Source organism: Cornus florida, unplaced genomic scaffold, assembly GCF_030987335.1.
Source record: "Cornus florida cultivar Cherokee Brave unplaced genomic scaffold, ASM3098733v1 CherokeeBrave_3.0.0_Hap2_Chr08, whole genome shotgun sequence".
Classification (NCBI taxonomy): domain Eukaryota; kingdom Viridiplantae; phylum Streptophyta; class Magnoliopsida; order Cornales; family Cornaceae; genus Cornus; species Cornus florida.
The window spans coordinates 1194103-1212205 of record NW_026775578.1 but is presented as its reverse complement, the minus strand read 5'-3'; the positions used below and the strand labels follow the sequence as shown (position 1 = coordinate 1212205).

General features: G+C 35.3%; 2 protein-coding genes across 4 annotated transcripts; one reads left to right on the top strand and one right to left on the bottom strand.

Moving 5' to 3' along the window:
- Window positions 1-270: 270 nt before the first annotated feature.
- LOC132268794 (uncharacterized) lies at window positions 271-6197 on the top strand. The gene is made up of 9 exons (XM_059769637.1): window positions 271-484; window positions 1176-1306; window positions 1414-1499; window positions 1635-1729; window positions 2825-2921; window positions 3432-3546; window positions 3726-3880; window positions 4017-4142; window positions 5660-6197. The coding sequence occupies exons 1-9, from the start codon at window positions 300-302 to the stop codon at window positions 5882-5884; spliced, it is 1215 nt and encodes a 404-aa protein (XP_059625620.1). The 5' UTR covers window positions 271-299; the 3' UTR covers window positions 5885-6197.
- Window positions 6198-11156: 4959 nt separating this feature from the next.
- On the bottom strand, window positions 11157-17728 carry LOC132268793 (protein FAR1-RELATED SEQUENCE 11-like). Of its 3 annotated transcripts, none has more exons than XM_059769634.1 (5): window positions 17403-17728; window positions 17077-17272; window positions 13412-14432; window positions 12411-12854; window positions 11157-12333 (listed from the first exon to the last, which is right to left on the bottom strand). In XM_059769634.1, the coding sequence occupies exons 3-5, from the start codon at window positions 14378-14380 to the stop codon at window positions 11470-11472; spliced, it is 2277 nt and encodes a 758-aa protein (XP_059625617.1). In that variant the 5' UTR covers window positions 14381-14432; window positions 17077-17272; window positions 17403-17728; the 3' UTR covers window positions 11157-11469. The 3 variants fall into 3 exon arrangements, with proteins under 3 accessions (XP_059625617.1, XP_059625616.1, XP_059625618.1); XM_059769633.1 differs by having other exon boundaries at window positions 13412-14418; XM_059769635.1 differs by lacking the exon at window positions 17077-17272 and having other exon boundaries at window positions 13412-14418.
- Window positions 17729-18103: the final 375 nt, after the last annotated feature.

Below are 18103 nucleotides of genomic sequence, written 5' to 3'. Positions count from 1 at the left end.
TTTATCAAACAGGAAAGATGCCATTGTCCCAAAAAAAAAATAAATAAATAAAAATGATATACTTGAGCTGTGAATTGATGTCTTTTACCCAAACTTTGTGTCGGTGCAATTCACCTTTTTCTCAATTTGTAAAGTGAGACAGAGTGACAGACCATGGAGCTAATGAAAATACGAAATGGAGTCAATCCTGTCCGATTCAGCACTTGTATTTGTGGAGAAATTGGGTCCCACTCCCAAAGCACTACAATGAAACAGGAGCTGATAAAAAAACGGTGTAACCCAATTGTGGAGGCAATAAAATGATGGAGGAGAAGCTGTCGAAAACAGCAAAGAGTTTAACTCCCTCTCCCATTCAGCAACTCTCCTTTCTTGCCCAAAGATGCAACGCCATCAACCTCGCTGAAGGCTTTCCTGATTTCCCCGCCCACAACCTCCTCAAATACGCCGCCGTTTCTGCCATCAATTCCGACTTCAATCAGTACAGGTACAGCTCCATCTCCATCTCCATCAAACACACCGTACTGAATAACCTTAGATACTTAATTTACTCCATCCATTACTACGTCTTCAGTTCACATAATACACAAACCCATCTTAGGTTATATATATATATATATATATATATATATATATATATATAAAACTCCAGTTAGCAACTTAGCATTAATTTGCCACTTATATAAAGAAATGTTAAGAATTAGGATGATTAATACGTTCAGAATTAGGATAATTAATACGTTCTTTCGTTGCTTTGGCCATATACATGTAAAGTTGGGTTGAGCAGAGGGTTTTGGTTTCTTTTAATAATGATATTTTTTAACATTCTATTTTGAAATTTTATCATCCTCACATCTTTCTGTGGAATCAAATGGAATTTTCTAAAACTTTAGATTTAACACTACTATTATGGTATTTTTAAGCACAAGGAAATTGGAGTTGTATATCATCAATCGTTGGTTTTACTCTTTTCCAAAACTAATGTAATGGCTTTTTTTTTTAGCAGTTGATATTTTGAGATGCCAATTCGTACACTGATTAAGATGGTTGTGCTTGTGGCACTTTTTTGTTTTTGATATGGAATGCAATACAATGCATTCACAATATGCAAGTTTTGGCTAGAGCCATTTATACTCTCCTATTGTTTAATTTGGTTGAATCATTCATGCTATTTCAAGGCATGTGCAAGGAATCTGCGATGGCGTGGCAAAGATAATGAAACATATGCATGGCTTAGATGTTGATCCTCAAACTGATTTAGCAATCTGCTGTGGCCAGTCTGAGGCATTTGCTGCAACAGTGTTTGCGAGTATAATTATTATTATTGTTCAATAGCTCATTACATTAGAATATCACATTCTTCTCAGTTGTTAGGCATCTTTTTTTCTGACTATGCATATTTGTCCCGTTGGACAGTAATTAATCAGGGCGATGAAGTTATTCTCTTTGACCCTTCGTATGAAACATACGAAGCTTGTATTACTATCGCTGGAGGAGTTCCGGTGAGCTTTTCTACATGTATGTATAATACTTTTAAAACAGTCTTGGTGAATTTTCTTGCCAAGGTGTGTCATATTTGAATTGACATTTCCATCTACTGTATTCTCTCTCACTTACTTGTTCTCTCTCTAAGTCAGGTATATGTGCCGCTTGACCCTCCTCAATGGAGTTTGGATCCAGACAAATTCATGAAGTCTTTTACTTGCAAAACGAAAGCTATAGTATTGAACAGGTTTGAAAATTCATTTAAGGTTTGAAATTAAAATTTGGAGACATTTCTTATGGTGCATACCTCTATTGATATTTTTTGAAATTAAAAGTTGTAATGTTCTCATTGATATGGTTTCAGCAAGAACAGACATCAATTGTAAATGATGCTTAAAAACCATGGTCTTAAGTTAAGGCTGTGTAAACAATATTGTCATTGTTTTCTGCCAGAACACTATTTTTGCTCCGACGTCTGTATGAGGACTCACTAATCACTATATTAAAGTTTTGAGTAGATGGAGATAAAGGTAGATTGCAAATGGGTTTTTAATCCACTCAGGCTTGATTACCTCTTCTAAAAAGTTCCATCAATGTGAAACTCAAATGTGCCACTAGGGGGTTATGGGTTGGAAGAGTGAGGGTAGGGGAGGGAAGGACAGGCAAAATAAAAGGATATTGAATTTAGTCCAGAAATTTTTTGGTTCAAAAACATCACGTTGGTTTGATTCTCAGTCGCCAGACTCGTTATCAGCAGGAGATGAGGGATTGCAGACTAACAAGTTTGCGGTACTGGATAGTTGAGTTCCTTATTGAGCGGTTCGTGCAAGACTCTTAGTTGCACGCAAGTCATTTTAATTCTTTAGCATATAGAGGACTTAATTCTTTGTAAAATTACTAGTCCTAAATGAATTTTCTGAAAAGCTTCTGGTACAGAATTATGATTAAGATCCCACATTTTACAAGACAAAGTAACATCTTTCTTCACCATCAATAAAATTCCTGCTTGTGGTTCAATTATCTAATCAAAAACTGTATTGCACCTTGTGATGCAATTATCTAATCTAAAGCTCTCTCTCTCTCTCTGTTAAGTTAATATTTGTCTGAAGGAAATTAGGCTTTTGGGTAAACTGGCTCAATCATTTCATTTTAGATATAATTGGCAGCTTGCATATCAGCTATGTCAAGACTCTATTTGTGCTCCAGGTTCCTTGAATGCCAGTTGACCATTTTGCAAATTATGAAAATTATGAAGAAAGACATGTAGATTACTAACCTATTCGTGAGATGATAATATTTTCTTATATCAGAGTTAAAAATGTTGTGATATATACTGGCACAGTCCTCACAATCCAACTGGAAAAGTTTTTACAAAGGATGAGCTCGAGATCATCGCTGGAGCTTGCTGCACCAGGGATTGCCTAGCTATAACAGATGAAGTATGTGAATCATTTTGCTATTCTTGTTTGATATAATCATGATTAATTTAGTTATTCAATGTATGGGTTGGGATCTCTCAGTTAGTTTCGTGTTCCTAAAACACTTTGTGGCATGATTAATTTAGTTATCCAGTGTATGTGTATCAAAAAAAAAAAATTCCTGGCAGAAGGTTAAGAGTGATGGAGGATGAGAGTGACATGCTTTCAAACAAAATGGAAAAATATTGCAATTAATTCTGAAAATAGCTAGAATAGTATGTATCATAATTTTTTGGCCTCTCAGAAGATCATGCAGCTATTTGGTGCTAATTCCGTAACTAAACTTATGACAACTATCACTGCAATAGTAAAGTGAAATCTACCTGTAGCGATAAATTTCAGACTAAAACTGCTAATATACAAGAGAAAAGTGAATGAGAAGGAAGTTGATTAATCCTTTTCTCCCATTTCTATTAATGTATTTTTAGTTTTTTTGAATTGTTATTTTGCGTTTCTTGGATGTGTTTTCAGGTCTACGAGCATATAACATTTGACGAGGAAATACATGTATCCCTTGCTTCACTTCCAGGGATGCAAAAGCGGACCATCATTACATCTTCCCTGTCTAAAACTTACAGTGTAACAGGCATGCCTTGATATTCTACCTTATGAAGTTGTACTTCAAATATGCTGTTGTTATAGGATCTCATTTTCTTTTAATATATTGTTGACGATTCTCTCCCATGCTTTCTTTATATTAGTAATAACTGCTTATGCTTGGCATTGTTATGTCTGCAGTGTTTTATTGAGTGTGTTATATATCAGGTTGGAGGGTTGGATGGGCAATTGCTCCAGCTTGTATTGCATCTGCAATTAGAAATATCCATATTAGATTAACAGATTCTGCTCCAGCACCTTTCCAGGAAGCTGCCTTGACTGCATTGAGAAGCCCTGTGGAATACTATGAACTGTTGAGAAGAGTACGATCTATAAAGCAATTTTTATCTGCTTTTGCAAATTGGATTGCCCTTGTAGCTTCCTCATAATTTGAATGTAGCCTCATACTTATGCCAGTTATTTTTCTCTGTCAATACTAATATTTGTGTCGGCTTTTAGGATTATGAATCCAAAAGAGATTATGCATTCAAGATGCTTGCTGAAGTTGGCTTCCTGGTTGAGCTCAAGCCTCGGGGTTCTTTTTTTCTATTTACAGAGCTTCCTAAGAATTGTCTCCTGTCTGATGTACGTGTCTTCTCTGCTTACTTCGTCAGTCTAATCATGTCAAGTATTTAAAATGGCATTTCAAAGCAAGATTTTAATATCATTTTCTTCATAATTTTTGGTCAATTAATCAAATCATTATGATTTCTTTTTCTATTCATGTTACCTATTGAAAATCATGAAATTCCTCCAATCATGCTCATTGAGTAGAATTAGAATGGTAAATTGAATTTCCAAATTTTTTGGCATATTGTAAGCAAGAATTAATTTTTCTTTGAAGAAGCTCCTCTGAATGAGATTGAACTACTTCATATTCTACTTGTTTCCTGAAGGCAGATGATTCTCTCTCTCATGAATCATGGAAATTATTTTAGTTCTTGGAAATTTGCTCCTAGCCTCCTACTGTGGTCCTTTACGCATATGTTTTTATTTTTTCTTTATTACATATGTTATTTCAATTATTAGATATGAAAATGCATATCTTGATTTGCGTGTATGTTTCAATTTTCTCATGATTATATAATTGAATATATATTATCAATTTATAGATGTGGCATATGTATGTAGTTCATTTGATATATTTATCAAGTTATTGAAAAGAATAGTTTTTCTTTTCCTGCTCATTTAGAAAGAATAGTTGAAGTTTGAGTTAGGATAGTGAAAGAGCAAGCTTTGTTTACGATGAAAATTATGTTGTTCTCCTTCATTTTTTATTTTTTTTTTACACGTTTTGTATTTGCAGATGGATGGGTGTTCAACCTTGCAAAGCAGCTGAATTTTATAACTATATTTATAATTCTTTTTTGGGGTTGTATTTAAACAGATTTTAACTGAAGTTCTGAAGAAATTATGTGTAATTAAGCTGAGATAATGAAAATTATTTTTAAAAGAAATGCCCATTATTCGGATCAACTGAAACCAAATTTCCAGATTTGGTCAAATTCCTGCTGAATTTTCCGAATTTGATTTTAAGTGAATCTCTGAATCTGCATTTGGAAACTAGCCCTTGCATCATCAATACTCTTGCTATCTTAAAATGCCATTACCCAGTACTCAAAATCCTCCTTCTTCTTCCTTTTTTATTTATTTTTTATTTATTTCTTTTTTTATACCTCAACATGGCAACCAACATGGAGTTCACTAAAGAAATGGGTCCTGCTTCTCTGTTAAGGCACCCCCATAAGCTATTTTATTCTTTTATGAATACTGCATACTCGAGAAAACTCGATTAACTTAGAATGCCATTACCCAGTACTCAAAATCCTCCTTCAGCACAACCATTTGATGGCATATGGTGCTTCTTGCATTCTCATTTGTCACTCTTGTTTTTGAATGCCAAATTGGAGTTCATTGACTTTGTTCAAGGAACTTCGTTTATATTTATGTTTATTTCAGTTTTTGATATTTGAACAAGCCATCTTATTTGTACTGTGCATAGTGTGAGTAGTTTGTCTATAATGTTGTTGATTCATTTGTTCTTGGAAGTTTTTCCCGGTTATGTATTTTTGGTGGAATGAATGAGATGTAATGCTTTTCAGGTAGAATTTGTTGAGGAACTAATTAAACAGGCAGGGGTGGTGGCTGTACCAGGATGTGGATTTTTTCATAGAAACTTGTATTCGAAGAAATTGTCTCCGGCTGATTATAACCATCAGAAGAGATATATCAGGTTTGCTTTCTGCAAAAGTGATGCTACTTTGGCTGCTGCTGCACAAAGAATTGGTGAGCTTGTGGATGCTGAGGGGCGTCTCAAACTATTTTAATTTTGCAGAACTGGTAGCAATATCTATCAATTGTATAAAAGTCATATGGAGGCAAATGAGGTTTGATAAAATACTATTTACCTTCCTGAACTTGACTACTTATTATATAGCAGAAGTACGCGACATTTCAAAATTTTAATGAACATTGGTGACAATTTGATTAAGTTGTTTTTAATGGTGTCATGCATATTTTAGTCTCGAGATTTTGATAAGAAGAAGAAATAAATGCTGTAAACTGAAACCTAAACTTATTGCTTCTTTTGACATGTTTTGTGTAATCTATATGCCAGCAGCCGAGGCAAGCTTTCTAATATATTGGGTTGTTCTTGAGTTTGGTTTCATTTCGAAGTAGTAATATTATCTTCTTTATTTGTACTCTCTTTTCTTCATCTCAGTTTCTTGGGCAGCCAAACAGAGTCTTAAATCAGTGTCTTCTTTGTTCGGACTTGTTTAAGGGTTGTCACTTCTGAGTCCTGAGTGTTCGTTCTTTTATTTGTTCGTTCCTTTTTATCTTTATAATATGTTGCATTCTTCTTATTCCCTTATTTCATTTAAATATTTACAGCTTATGATAATTAATGTTGCTGAGGTGCTTTAGTCAATAAACACCCCACTTAATTTTCTGTTTTCGTGCAATGAAATGGTATCATTTGAAAAACTTAGGCAATATGTGGAATGAACAAAAATGGCTTACCCTATCCTTTTAGCCAGTTGTGGTCAGTAATCATGATTTTTTTGGTCGTGCTGAAAAATATATAATAAGGTTTGTTTGTTGCTTTCCCGCCTTACAAGGAGTGAGAGACAACTGAGCGATAAATCCAAAACAGATAATGTCAAAAGATTTCATTTTATTGATTAATCTTTGATATTTTCTAGTATTTGTAGTCAATGACAGATGTTGCATTAAATTTTATATAAAACAAAATTTCGTAAAGGGCCACATAATGTCACAACAAGCCCCGTGCAATATGAAATGTGTTGTATTATGCTTTTACAAGTTGGTTATTATCTTGCTACCTTTTAACCAAAAAAAAAAAGAAGTCGGTTATTATCTAAGTGGACTAAAAATGTGAATCAAAGTTTGTTTAAACGTTTTTAGTATTAGTCTAATGGTATAATTTCGAACTCAAAAACAAGTATGTTAATACTTTCTTGTTAATATATATATATATATATATAATCATTTAAATTTTTCTTAAAAAATAACAATAATAATAACCCGACTGATTGGAAAAAAATCAAAAACTATAAAACAACATGAAAGTCTCTCTCAATGACTGGAGACAGTCATGAGGACCAGACAAACCAAACTAGATCACTAGATTTGCAGCCCATTTACTCAAAAGGTGAGCAACATGGTTACAGTTCCTAGGAACCCAAAACAAGCTTGAGCAGCAACTAAGAACTTCCACATGTTCAAGACTGAAGTTGTTGATAAAATTCTTGGTAAGCCTACAAGTTCTAATGTATTCTCCTGGAATTCATTCACGAGGTTGATTCTCTGAGCCATTTTTATTTTTATTTTTATTTTTTATCCTTTTATTTAATGCTAAAAATAAACATAAAAATGACTCAAACCTTCTATACTTGGTGTGTAAATTACTATGGGTTGGAGACCTGAAAAGAGAATAGTTGGATGTCCAGTCATTCCCTGGTCTAAAGGTGATAAGGAGACAGACAAAAGTAAGGGTTATCTCAACATCAAGCCATTCCTTGAATAGGAGTAAAAAGCAACACTTGCCTGTGATGTTCTCTTCTGTTCACACTTAGCAACAAAAATCGAATTTCAGTCCAAAACCTCAAGTCGGTTCTCACTGTTCGTATATTACATAACTAATGTTCTTGAATGTTTGGTTTGAACGTTTACCAAGAATACCAGAAATCAGGTCCGGTCTGAGATTAGGCAATGGTTCAATCCGCATAACCCATGCACAACTTAAACTGATATGCATATATGCCGTGCTTATGTGGGCCTATATGTAAGTGCACGTAACATGCACCTTTGTGTGTGTTACGTGTGTATATACTATATATATGCACCGCACGTATAATATAGACAGGAAAAAGTTTCAAAATCATAGGCGAGCTGCTTCACTCTGTGCATATTCGCATTTGTGTACAGTTTCTTGTTATCCAATATGTATATAGAACTCCTTGGTTGGTAAAAGAGTTCAAGAAGGGACCCCCTTCCGGCAAACATAGCTTTGCTTCAAAAATCCTCTTGCATTAGCTTTTTATTCCACCACCATAGGATGACGTAGACTCCCAATAATTCATGTCCAACAATACTACCCTTTGCACAACCATATAAATCAACCCCACTTGTCATATCTTCTTCACATCCTGCATTCTCACTCCCACCTGCATAAGTCGCAATTATTTCCCCACCAGTAAACAATAAATGGCTACCGAGAAAGCAAATTCTCAAATCTCAGGTACCATCACTGACAGCAGCCAAGACCGTTCCGCTGAAACATCGGCAAACAGCAGAGGCACTGTCGAATCCCACCTGGGGAAAGCACTTGCGTACAGAGCACTTTTTGGTTCAAGCCGATGTCGTGGAGGATGTAGGAGGGTCAGGACTAGTGACATAAGAACGTTACCAGGTAGGCTAAGCAAAGTTTCCTTGGCCGAGGAAACTGAAAATTAGAGGAATGCCATCCTTCAATTCCTCAATACTTTGAGATCTTGTGAGTTTAAGGAACCTTCAATTGCTGTAAGACAATTTTTTTATGTAACAGACTAGAGTTCCAACATTAATTTTTCTGACATTCTGTTCGAATGCAACATACTGTAGAACCCCACGACCTTGGTTGTCAATACAAGCGGAAAGGTCATATCAAAGTCCCAAATAAGTTGAGAAATGCTGACAAGAAAGATACTGCAACGAATACATAATCATAATAACATTGCTTATTGACCTGTTGATATGCTATGCCTATTTTAATATGATAAGTGAATACGTGCTTTTGTTTTTGCCATCTTGCATCCCTATCAACAGGCATGTACAATAGGAGGACACTGTCACAGGAGTTGTCATTCTAAAGAAAAACGAAAAATATTGCTTTAAGATGAAGAAGTTGCAGATTGGATGCACATATTCAAGAACATGTATGCTAAAAGAACAATTCATGAAACGTGAAGGTGCAAGAGATTTAAAATAGATCAGTGATCTCAACAAATTACAAGGTTCAGACTCAGAAACATACAAATCATCCGATATCGAAGGTAATGTGCATGTGAGTAGCAAGAAGAGCAACAACTGAACAGTTTAATAGTAGTTAGCCACTCAACTTCATATCATTATCGAGTGCTTATTCAGAAGTGGTGATAAGAGAGCCTGATTTGGACTCTCTGAACCACTCACAAGCCCCCCGGGCCCCACCACAACTGGTGGGGCCCACAAAGGGTTTGCAAGCGTGGAGAGTCCAACTTCAGAAATTGACCAGGGGTACAGGATTCTAGATCAGCTTTCCAAGTACTCAGCTCCCTCCCCCTCTCCCCCTCCTCTCTCCCCGAACTCACCTACAACCTCTAACTTCATAATCAAATGCATAAGCTAAGTACCTTCTACAAAACTCGCAAATTCTGGAGCTCTGAGAATTATCACACCTACGCAAGAACAGCTACAAAACCTATATGTCAAACAAAGAAAACCTAGTTCCTTTCCAAGTTTCCAACATTTTCCTTCAAATTTTGAAATAAACCTAAACTTAATAAAGATAAACATCATAAAACTACATTCTAAACACATGAGGCATTATCACCACCTATGCGTAGGCTAAAAAAGCTATATGTCTAATACATAAAATTATTGACCCTACATCCCATCATAAATGAGTATCATTTGTCACAGGAAACAAGCTAAGATACACCAAAAGCATCATAATAACAAACCAAAACATACTCCTTTATTTACACAACATCCACCATATCCTAAATGACTAATAGAGCAAAAATATCTACCCTAAACCTGTCATAAATGAGTATCATTTGTCACAGGAAACAAGCTATGTCTAATAGAGCAAAAATATCTGCCCTAAACCTGTCATAAATGAGTATCATTTGTCACAGGAAACAAGCTAAGATTTACCAAAAGCATCATAATCAAAAACCAAAACATACTCCTTTATTTACACACAACATCCATGATAACCTAAATGTCTAATAGAGCAAAAATATCTACCCTAAACCTGTCATAAATGAGTAAGCATTTGTCACAACAAACAAGCTAAGACGTAAAGAAAGCATTGTTCAAAACCAAAACAATGATATATTGATTTTTCATTTTTACACCTGGGTTATAGAGAACCAAAACCCTTAAATGACAAAATACTTAGTTAAAAATTTGACTACGCACAAATTTAAGTAACACACACAAAATGCTCCCTACTAGAAAGGTCGTAACAAAAATGAGCAAAACCAGGAGAAAGAAAACAAATGCATTGTAAAGTTTACCATCCTGCAATTCCACGACAAGAAAACTTGGAAGAATCCATAGAGAATAACTAACCACCATTCCACCTGTCCGATATCAATTAAAAAATTGTTAGTTGTCTTTGCAACACTATCACTACTTAAGATGTTATGAAATTAAACATCATGAGAAATGCAAATACCTTGTAAAATTCAAGAGCTGAATTTGTATGTTCCTGAGCTCAGACCAAACAAATCTTATAAACAACTACAACAACTATGTCAACAGGTTTAAACAAAACCATTAAAGAATCTCGTAATGTTAGTCACTACCACTGGAAATCTACATGGTTATTACAGAGAAGTCACAATTAGTTGAAAGAGATTGCAAAGAGAATGCGGCAATTAAATAGGAAGACAGGAGAAACAAATATAAAGGATATTATAGTGAAAACATTATAAACCACCAAAAAAAAATGCAGAATGCAGTAATTAAGTTTCTGGTCCAGACATATTAGGTCACTGAACAAATATGTATAATGGGCCTCATCATAACTCTGTGGCTCAATGTTCAGCCCACATCACGTTAACAGCACACAACTATTAACTTCATCTCCCATTTTAGCTGCCATATTTGAAACTAGTTTCACAAACATAAAACTGACTGCTTTAACCTATCAACTTCTTCCATACATATAGTTGATTAAACAAACTAATGGTCACTTGAATTCAACAAACTCAAGTCACTAGCCAGACTGCAATCTGTAAAACAAAAATAGCCCATAATGAACCAAAAACTGGAGCTTGCAACCATAACTATAATGTGCATCAACAATTTCTAGCTAGTTCAAATAAGTAATCAACTAAAATTTTGCTTTTCTTTTCTTTTTTGATTAAAGATATGGTTCGCCTAGTTCATAATTACAAAATGAACTGCAAGGGATTTTTTTCCTTTCCCCTCAATCCTGAAATTCAGTTCCACTGTCCTGAATGGCAGACAAACTACTATATATAGTAATTTTTGCTCAGGCTTTTAGATATATTCTGCAAATGAGAAGAGGTGGAAAAAAATTCTAGGATTGCACCAGGACAAAAAATTTGTGATGAGTGTATGGACATGGACTGCCATATCGCTATTGCTTTACACATTAGCCATTTCCAGCACTTACCTACAAAAACCCTAGCCCATCTCCATTTAAATCATCACCCCCCATCATTGGACAATCAGTTTCATCATGTCCAAACTGCCCACAGCAAGGGACAGAGCAACGCCTTCGTTTCCTATAGATATCCAACCCGTCTCTTGATCTTCTCTCTTTCAGCTTTCCCAAAGTTAAAGACTCGTGAGGATTTCCAGCAGTAAAACTTTGAACAATACCATCAGAATCTTCAACTTCTGGAAGAATCAACGAGTCAGAGGGGCTCTTATAAGCAATATCATTAACGCCGTGCGATGGCCCAGGAAATTCCTTGATACGAGACAAGACCAAGGCAATTTGGTCACAAGCAACATCAAGTCGTTCCTCTGTCTCAACTGATTCTGTAATTAGTGCTGAAACCATGGATTGGAGTAACTGGATTTTCCCTGCATTCTCCCCTGGAGTAGAAACCAGGACCGGCTTTGTAAGTGATGAGGTGGCATCACGCCAACGGATAGGTAGATATTGATCTGGAATATGAAAACAGTTGTTTGCTGATAATACACGAAGAACATGTCTACAGAGGATGCCTGAAAACTCAAACTGATGGCAGCTACAGCTAATGAACTCATCATGTGGGACCCAAATCACTTTGGATCCTCCATCTATCTCGGTATGGTGTCTCACGACGAAGTAACTCTCATCTATGGCTAGCGAAGCATACTGTGGTGCTAAAACAAGTTCTTCTTGAAGTTTGCAAAAGGCATATGGTGTCAGAACTGTAGCAGCATGTGACTCAATTGGTGAACCTGTTTTAAGAGAGACTTTATGGACCTTCCGTTGCATCTTTTGTTTTGCTTCTGCTTGTTCCTTAACATCCACAACCACAGCCAGCTGAAAATAGGAGCATGCAACAATGTAAACTGACAAAGTGCATCAAGAATCAAAGAGAAAAACCGACAGTTGAATACCTGCTCTACAAAATTATCTAATACAGTTTGAGTACTCAAAAACCGTTGGATGTAAGCATTTATTGACTCTGACTGAAATGTACTCGTCATTCCTGCAAAGAAGTAGCATCTCAGAAAAGGTAATGCCCAAAATGTACGCAAGGCATACAAGCTGACAATGTGCTTGTTTCCATGCAGCCCATATGCATCGACCATCTCCCTCCATCCTACTTCAAAATCCTCCACCGAGTGCAAAAAATAAAGCCGATGGAACTCGGTCTTCCATCTATCATATTGTGATCCAAGCAGTACCGAAAACCAATCCGAAAATTTTGATATGATATGCCAAATGCAGAAGGCATGCTTGGTCCTTGGCAATTCAACAGCAAGTGCTTCTTTAAGCCACATGTTTTGGTCAGTTAAAATTGTTTCTGGAGCTTTTCCATTCATGAAGTTTAAAAAAGTCTGCCATATGCAAAAAAGAAGAACAAAGTTGTGAGGGAAAAAAAGTTGTATATATGTATTTGGGTAAGAATGCGTTGAATAAATACCACACAGGGAAGATGCGGGGATGTTCCATTAAGATTAACTAATTGCTCAGATGTGTGTGTATAATGTTGTGTTCATCGTATATAGGAGGTTTAGCAACTTCCACACAGGTCAAAAATAAGAATATGCAAATATCACTTTCCAATTAAAGAGAGAAACATGATTTATGTTTGCATTTACACCAAAATAATAATAATAATAATAAATCTTGGCAAATGTAAAAAATAAGCAGGTTTATTTGTAACATAGGATGTAGGAAAAGGAGTCTACTTTCATTTTTACTAACTAACTCAAAAGGATTTAGCTAGCTCAGCTTATTGACATTACTTTTTGAGTCTTCCTCAAGGTAAACGGAGCGGTTCGTAGATTCAATAGTAGAGAATCATTCTAACAAGAACCATACTTACATTACCAAATTAACTTATTAATGAAAAAAATTCAGACCCCGTTGCAAATGCTCTTTAGCTTCTCACCTTCAACGCCCAAGAAAAAGAATGCATATTTTCATCCCGTAGAAGCGCACAACCAAAGAAACAATTCATTCCATGATTGTCCACTCCAATCCAAATACCAAGAAGCATATCATAGGCATCCAAGCGGTGGGTTGTGTCAAATACAACTGCATCCCCAAAAGCCTCGTATGATCGAAATGATGAAGCATATGACCAGGCAATATGCTCCAACCTATTATTGGTATCAATCTTAAAGTTGTATCTGAAGTTGGGATCTTTGTCCTTCTTGTCCTTGCACATTTTAAGAAGGTCAATAGGATCATTATCTCTGTCCACATTTCTAAAAGATTGTAGCAGGTTTCTCACATCTATTTCAGTAAATGGTAAACAACCCAGCTTGACACCTTTCTCTAGCTCCATTAGCCGTAGCATTTGTCGAACTGACATCCCAGCTTTTGCAAACATGCAAATCCGGCTCTTGTCATCTGCAGACATGGCGCAGTAGGCAGGAAGTAGCTGCACCTCATTTGACTTCAGGAGTTCATGGTTGTGGATATTGCTAAAACCAGTAATGCGCCATTCAGGGACATCAAAATCTGCCCTTTTAACTATTCGCATATATGCTTGACACCCACAGCGTGATGATTTTCGGTTCCTCTGTAGCTTTCCATCATCTGATGGCTTTAGCTGCGGATAACCACCACGGTGGCATGTGAAATCCCTTCTTGTAATCCCCCTACCTACACCATCCTTTCCTCGAGTCCGGTGACGTCTGATTGAAAACCCACATTGCTTTGCAAAGCTACAATAAAATTCATAGGCAGCATCTTGTGAAACAAATCTCTGGCCAATAAATGGGACAAGGTTCACAGAAGTTTGTCGTGACAAAATAGTATCCTCAGGCATTTCCTCAATAGTACCAATATCATCTGGAGATAGCTCTGTTCCATTTTCAGAAGTTTCTTTCACTATACTTGTTAACTCAGACATTATTTCTGCAGAAGGTAATGATACTCCAGATGTAGCAACTGCAAATTCAAATCTTGGTTAAGAAAACAAAAAAAAAAAAAAAAAAAAAAAAAAAAAATCATGTCTTTAGTGAGAGGCTGAGAGCACCAAAAATATACTACTAAAATGAAACACCAATTAATCTTGTATTACTGCAATTATAAGGAATCCTAAGGAATCACAAAGAACACATGAAGCTGAAAATTTCAATTATTACGGTTGAAAAAAGATAATTTGAGTCACACAGTTCATCAAAACAAGAATTTTACTTGCCTGAGTTTGATGGGTTGCACTTAAAACAAGAATTTTACTTTACTTTTTCTGTTTCATTGTATGCCCTTTTCTAATATGAGTAACATGATGAATGAGGAAGAGAAACTTATGTTAAATATTCTGCACATGACAGTTCGATAAACTGCTGAAGAAATAACATATTTGTAACGTCTAACTAACTGCTTGAAAGTCAATGTGTTACTTTTTCAGCAGTTCATCAAACTGATATCTGCTTAAAAAGAAGTTAAACAAAGAGAACATTATTCTGATTGGCTTTTTCTGTACCCACCCTTATGTTAGTCAAAGTTCTTTTTTACATAAACAGATGATAAAGAAAGATATGAAGAATCGAAGACATGTTCAAGGAAACAAGAACAAAAAATTAAAATAAAATACCGCAAAATACAATTTAAAAAAACTTCCCCAAAAGCTATTCTTTTTCCTCAAAGATGGACGATCACCCTAAATGAAGATGAATACACAATAAATTTAATGGGAAACTGGAATTTTGAACATAAAAATAATCATTTTAAACATAATTTAAAACTACAAAATAATTCCTACTCAAACAATCTCTAACTTTTTGCATTGAAATTTTTTGGTCAAATACAAATTAATAAATATAACTTAATTAGTGATGTCATCAGATTCTAGTTTGTAGAATGATTAAGAGTATTTTTATTGGCCAACAATGGTACAACTATCAAAAAGAATAGTACACGGAAAATATTAAATATTAGGAGATACCCACTCTTTGGAACCATGACAATGTGTTTGCAGACCTAAGAATTTGTAAAACACGTGATCCTCCTGTGATTGAAAAACTTAAAGTAGCTCAGCAATACAAGGATCCCAAAAATCTCAATTTCGTAACATCTACTCAACTCAACAAGCTTCGGTGCCAACCTTTTTAAATTCGATTACATGGATCTGTCTTCTCTGTCAGCTCTTTGTAAAATCATATCCTTACTCCTTAGTTAATCTAAGACAACCATGCCCTTACTTACAGTCTTGACCCACATTATTTTTTTTCCATCATATTAGTGTTCCATCAACCAAACTTACTACTCACATGCTAGTTTTCACCCTCACTCCAACTTCATGTTTCTGATTTTTTGAATGTGCTGGCACTAGTTTGAAAAAACAATAAAATGTCACTACACAGACCTAATTTTGATATTATTTGTACATAGTGACTGCTCTCATGCTTGACCCGTGTTCACAAGCATGACCTCCCAAGCATTTTCCATTATGCCAAGAAATAAAATCTACATTACATGGACTCTTCAAAGGTAGGTGAACTACCCATGTCGGACATACAATACTTAAGACATGAGTACAAGATATGTTTCTGACACTTATGGAAGGACATGCACCTACATATCAAATGGTTCAATTTTATTATATTATTGCTTCAAAACGAGTGGAATGCCTATATTGGTCGCTATAATTCCTAAAGCCTTTATTTTACTGTAGAAATAAAATGAAAACATTAAGGACTTGACATGTCCGACACGTGGATACATAACTGCACCTGAGCCCATGTCTCAAGTGTTCATTTTACAAATTAATATATAATCTATTTTCATAACACTTGTGCATTTATCCTAACCAAAAATATAAAATTTATCAACATTGCTCTATCAGCTAAATAATTATTATGCCAGTAGCTTAGTTTCATCACATATCTTCTCATTCTCCCTACATAAAACATTGGCCAGTAATATCCCACCCCAGAGAATCCTTTGGGGGTGTGTTTGTCTAATGCCTTTGTTTGAAGTCCCATCATTTCCTACGGTGAAAAGAGATGACTAAAACTTCAATTTCACAACATCCTCAGTAATTTTTTATTTCTAGTCTATTAGAAGAAAGAAAACACACTACTTACCGGGAGAAAAAAAAAAACGAAGAAGGAAAACACAGTTACCTTTTTCTTTTTCTTTTTTTCCCTTCTATGCAAACATTTTTATTCCTATATCTTTTCAGTTAGCCAAACCTATTACAAAATTTTCTCACATTCTCAAGCAACAACATTTTTAAAAAGACAGAAAGACAGACCAACCAAAAGTAGTAGCACAGATTATCCAAATATAATGTGTAAATAAGATCACCATCTTTGTTCCCAACCCATATTTTCAATAATGATATTTTCATTTCAACTGCAACCCAAGCAAGTGTTACTCACGATGCAAAATAATAATAATAATAATAATAAACCTTGGGAACTTTCTATATAGTTTTTCTTGCATAGGAAAATGGCTATCAGAGCTATATGATGTGGATATACAAATTGATCAGCGTCAAAGACTACAAATAATTTATAATTGTTTTTACGGGATAAAAGGATAGAGTAGATATGAATTGATGGAATCTAACTGAAAACTAATTCGATCAAGTCAACTTACTTAAGAGCCAATTCTGGTATTCAGCTACAATCTCCCGATCAATGAAATCCTGGAAACTCCCAAAATTTCATATGGATCCCTCTAAGAAACAGTTTTAAGAAGCAAGAGAATCATTCAAATCGATCACAAAGTGATCAAATCACAGCTCAATATCCATCCATCGAATTCAATCCAGATATGAACGAAAAGCTGAGCCCTAATGAGAACAGAATGCGCATAAATTTGCATGGAAGGATCACAACGATGTGAAAATTAAATTTTCTAGGGAAATAAAATCAACAGATTGAGGAGAAAATAAAGATAAATGAGTCGAGAAAATTACGCACCTAATAGGGAAACAAAAAGTGGAGAGATAAGAGTTTACATTGTAAAGAAAATCAGCGAAAATTGGACAGAGGCGGGGAAGTCCAGGAAGAAGGAGCAACGCGCATCCATGGAGGACGGTGGTATCTTTTTTATAGCGGGGGAAGACTATCGTACGCCTTGTGGATACATGGGGTTATCGTGCGCACATCATCGGTTATGACAGCCGTAGGATCGTGGTGTCCATTGCGAGCGTTTTTGATCCAGCATTAGGGTCCGGAGTGCTCTGGAACAGTTTAGACGAACCCTAGTTCCTCGGGTTCAGTAGTCTCCTAAATGTATCCAGCTTTTATGAGTTTGGTTCTTAAACCTATTTATTTTGTTTGGTAAAAGAACAACAAGTCAAGTAGTACATCTTTCCTCCCAAATGAAGTATCATCCTTGGAAATTGTAATTTTTATGCTCAAATTAAATGTCGTTTTTGAAAACTGTGTGAGTTATAGTTTTTAAAAACGCACTTAATCTGGAAAGAAAGATTACTTACCTAAAAATACACAACTGAGCTTTTCACACTCATTTTGTCTTCAAATTACAAGTCAGGTAGGAGCTCATAATTATTTTATTACTTGATTTGTACTTATAATTTTTTATTTTTTATACTTTTAAATATATATACCAATTTTGATATTGGAGCTCGAACATGAGCTTGTTACATTTAACATGA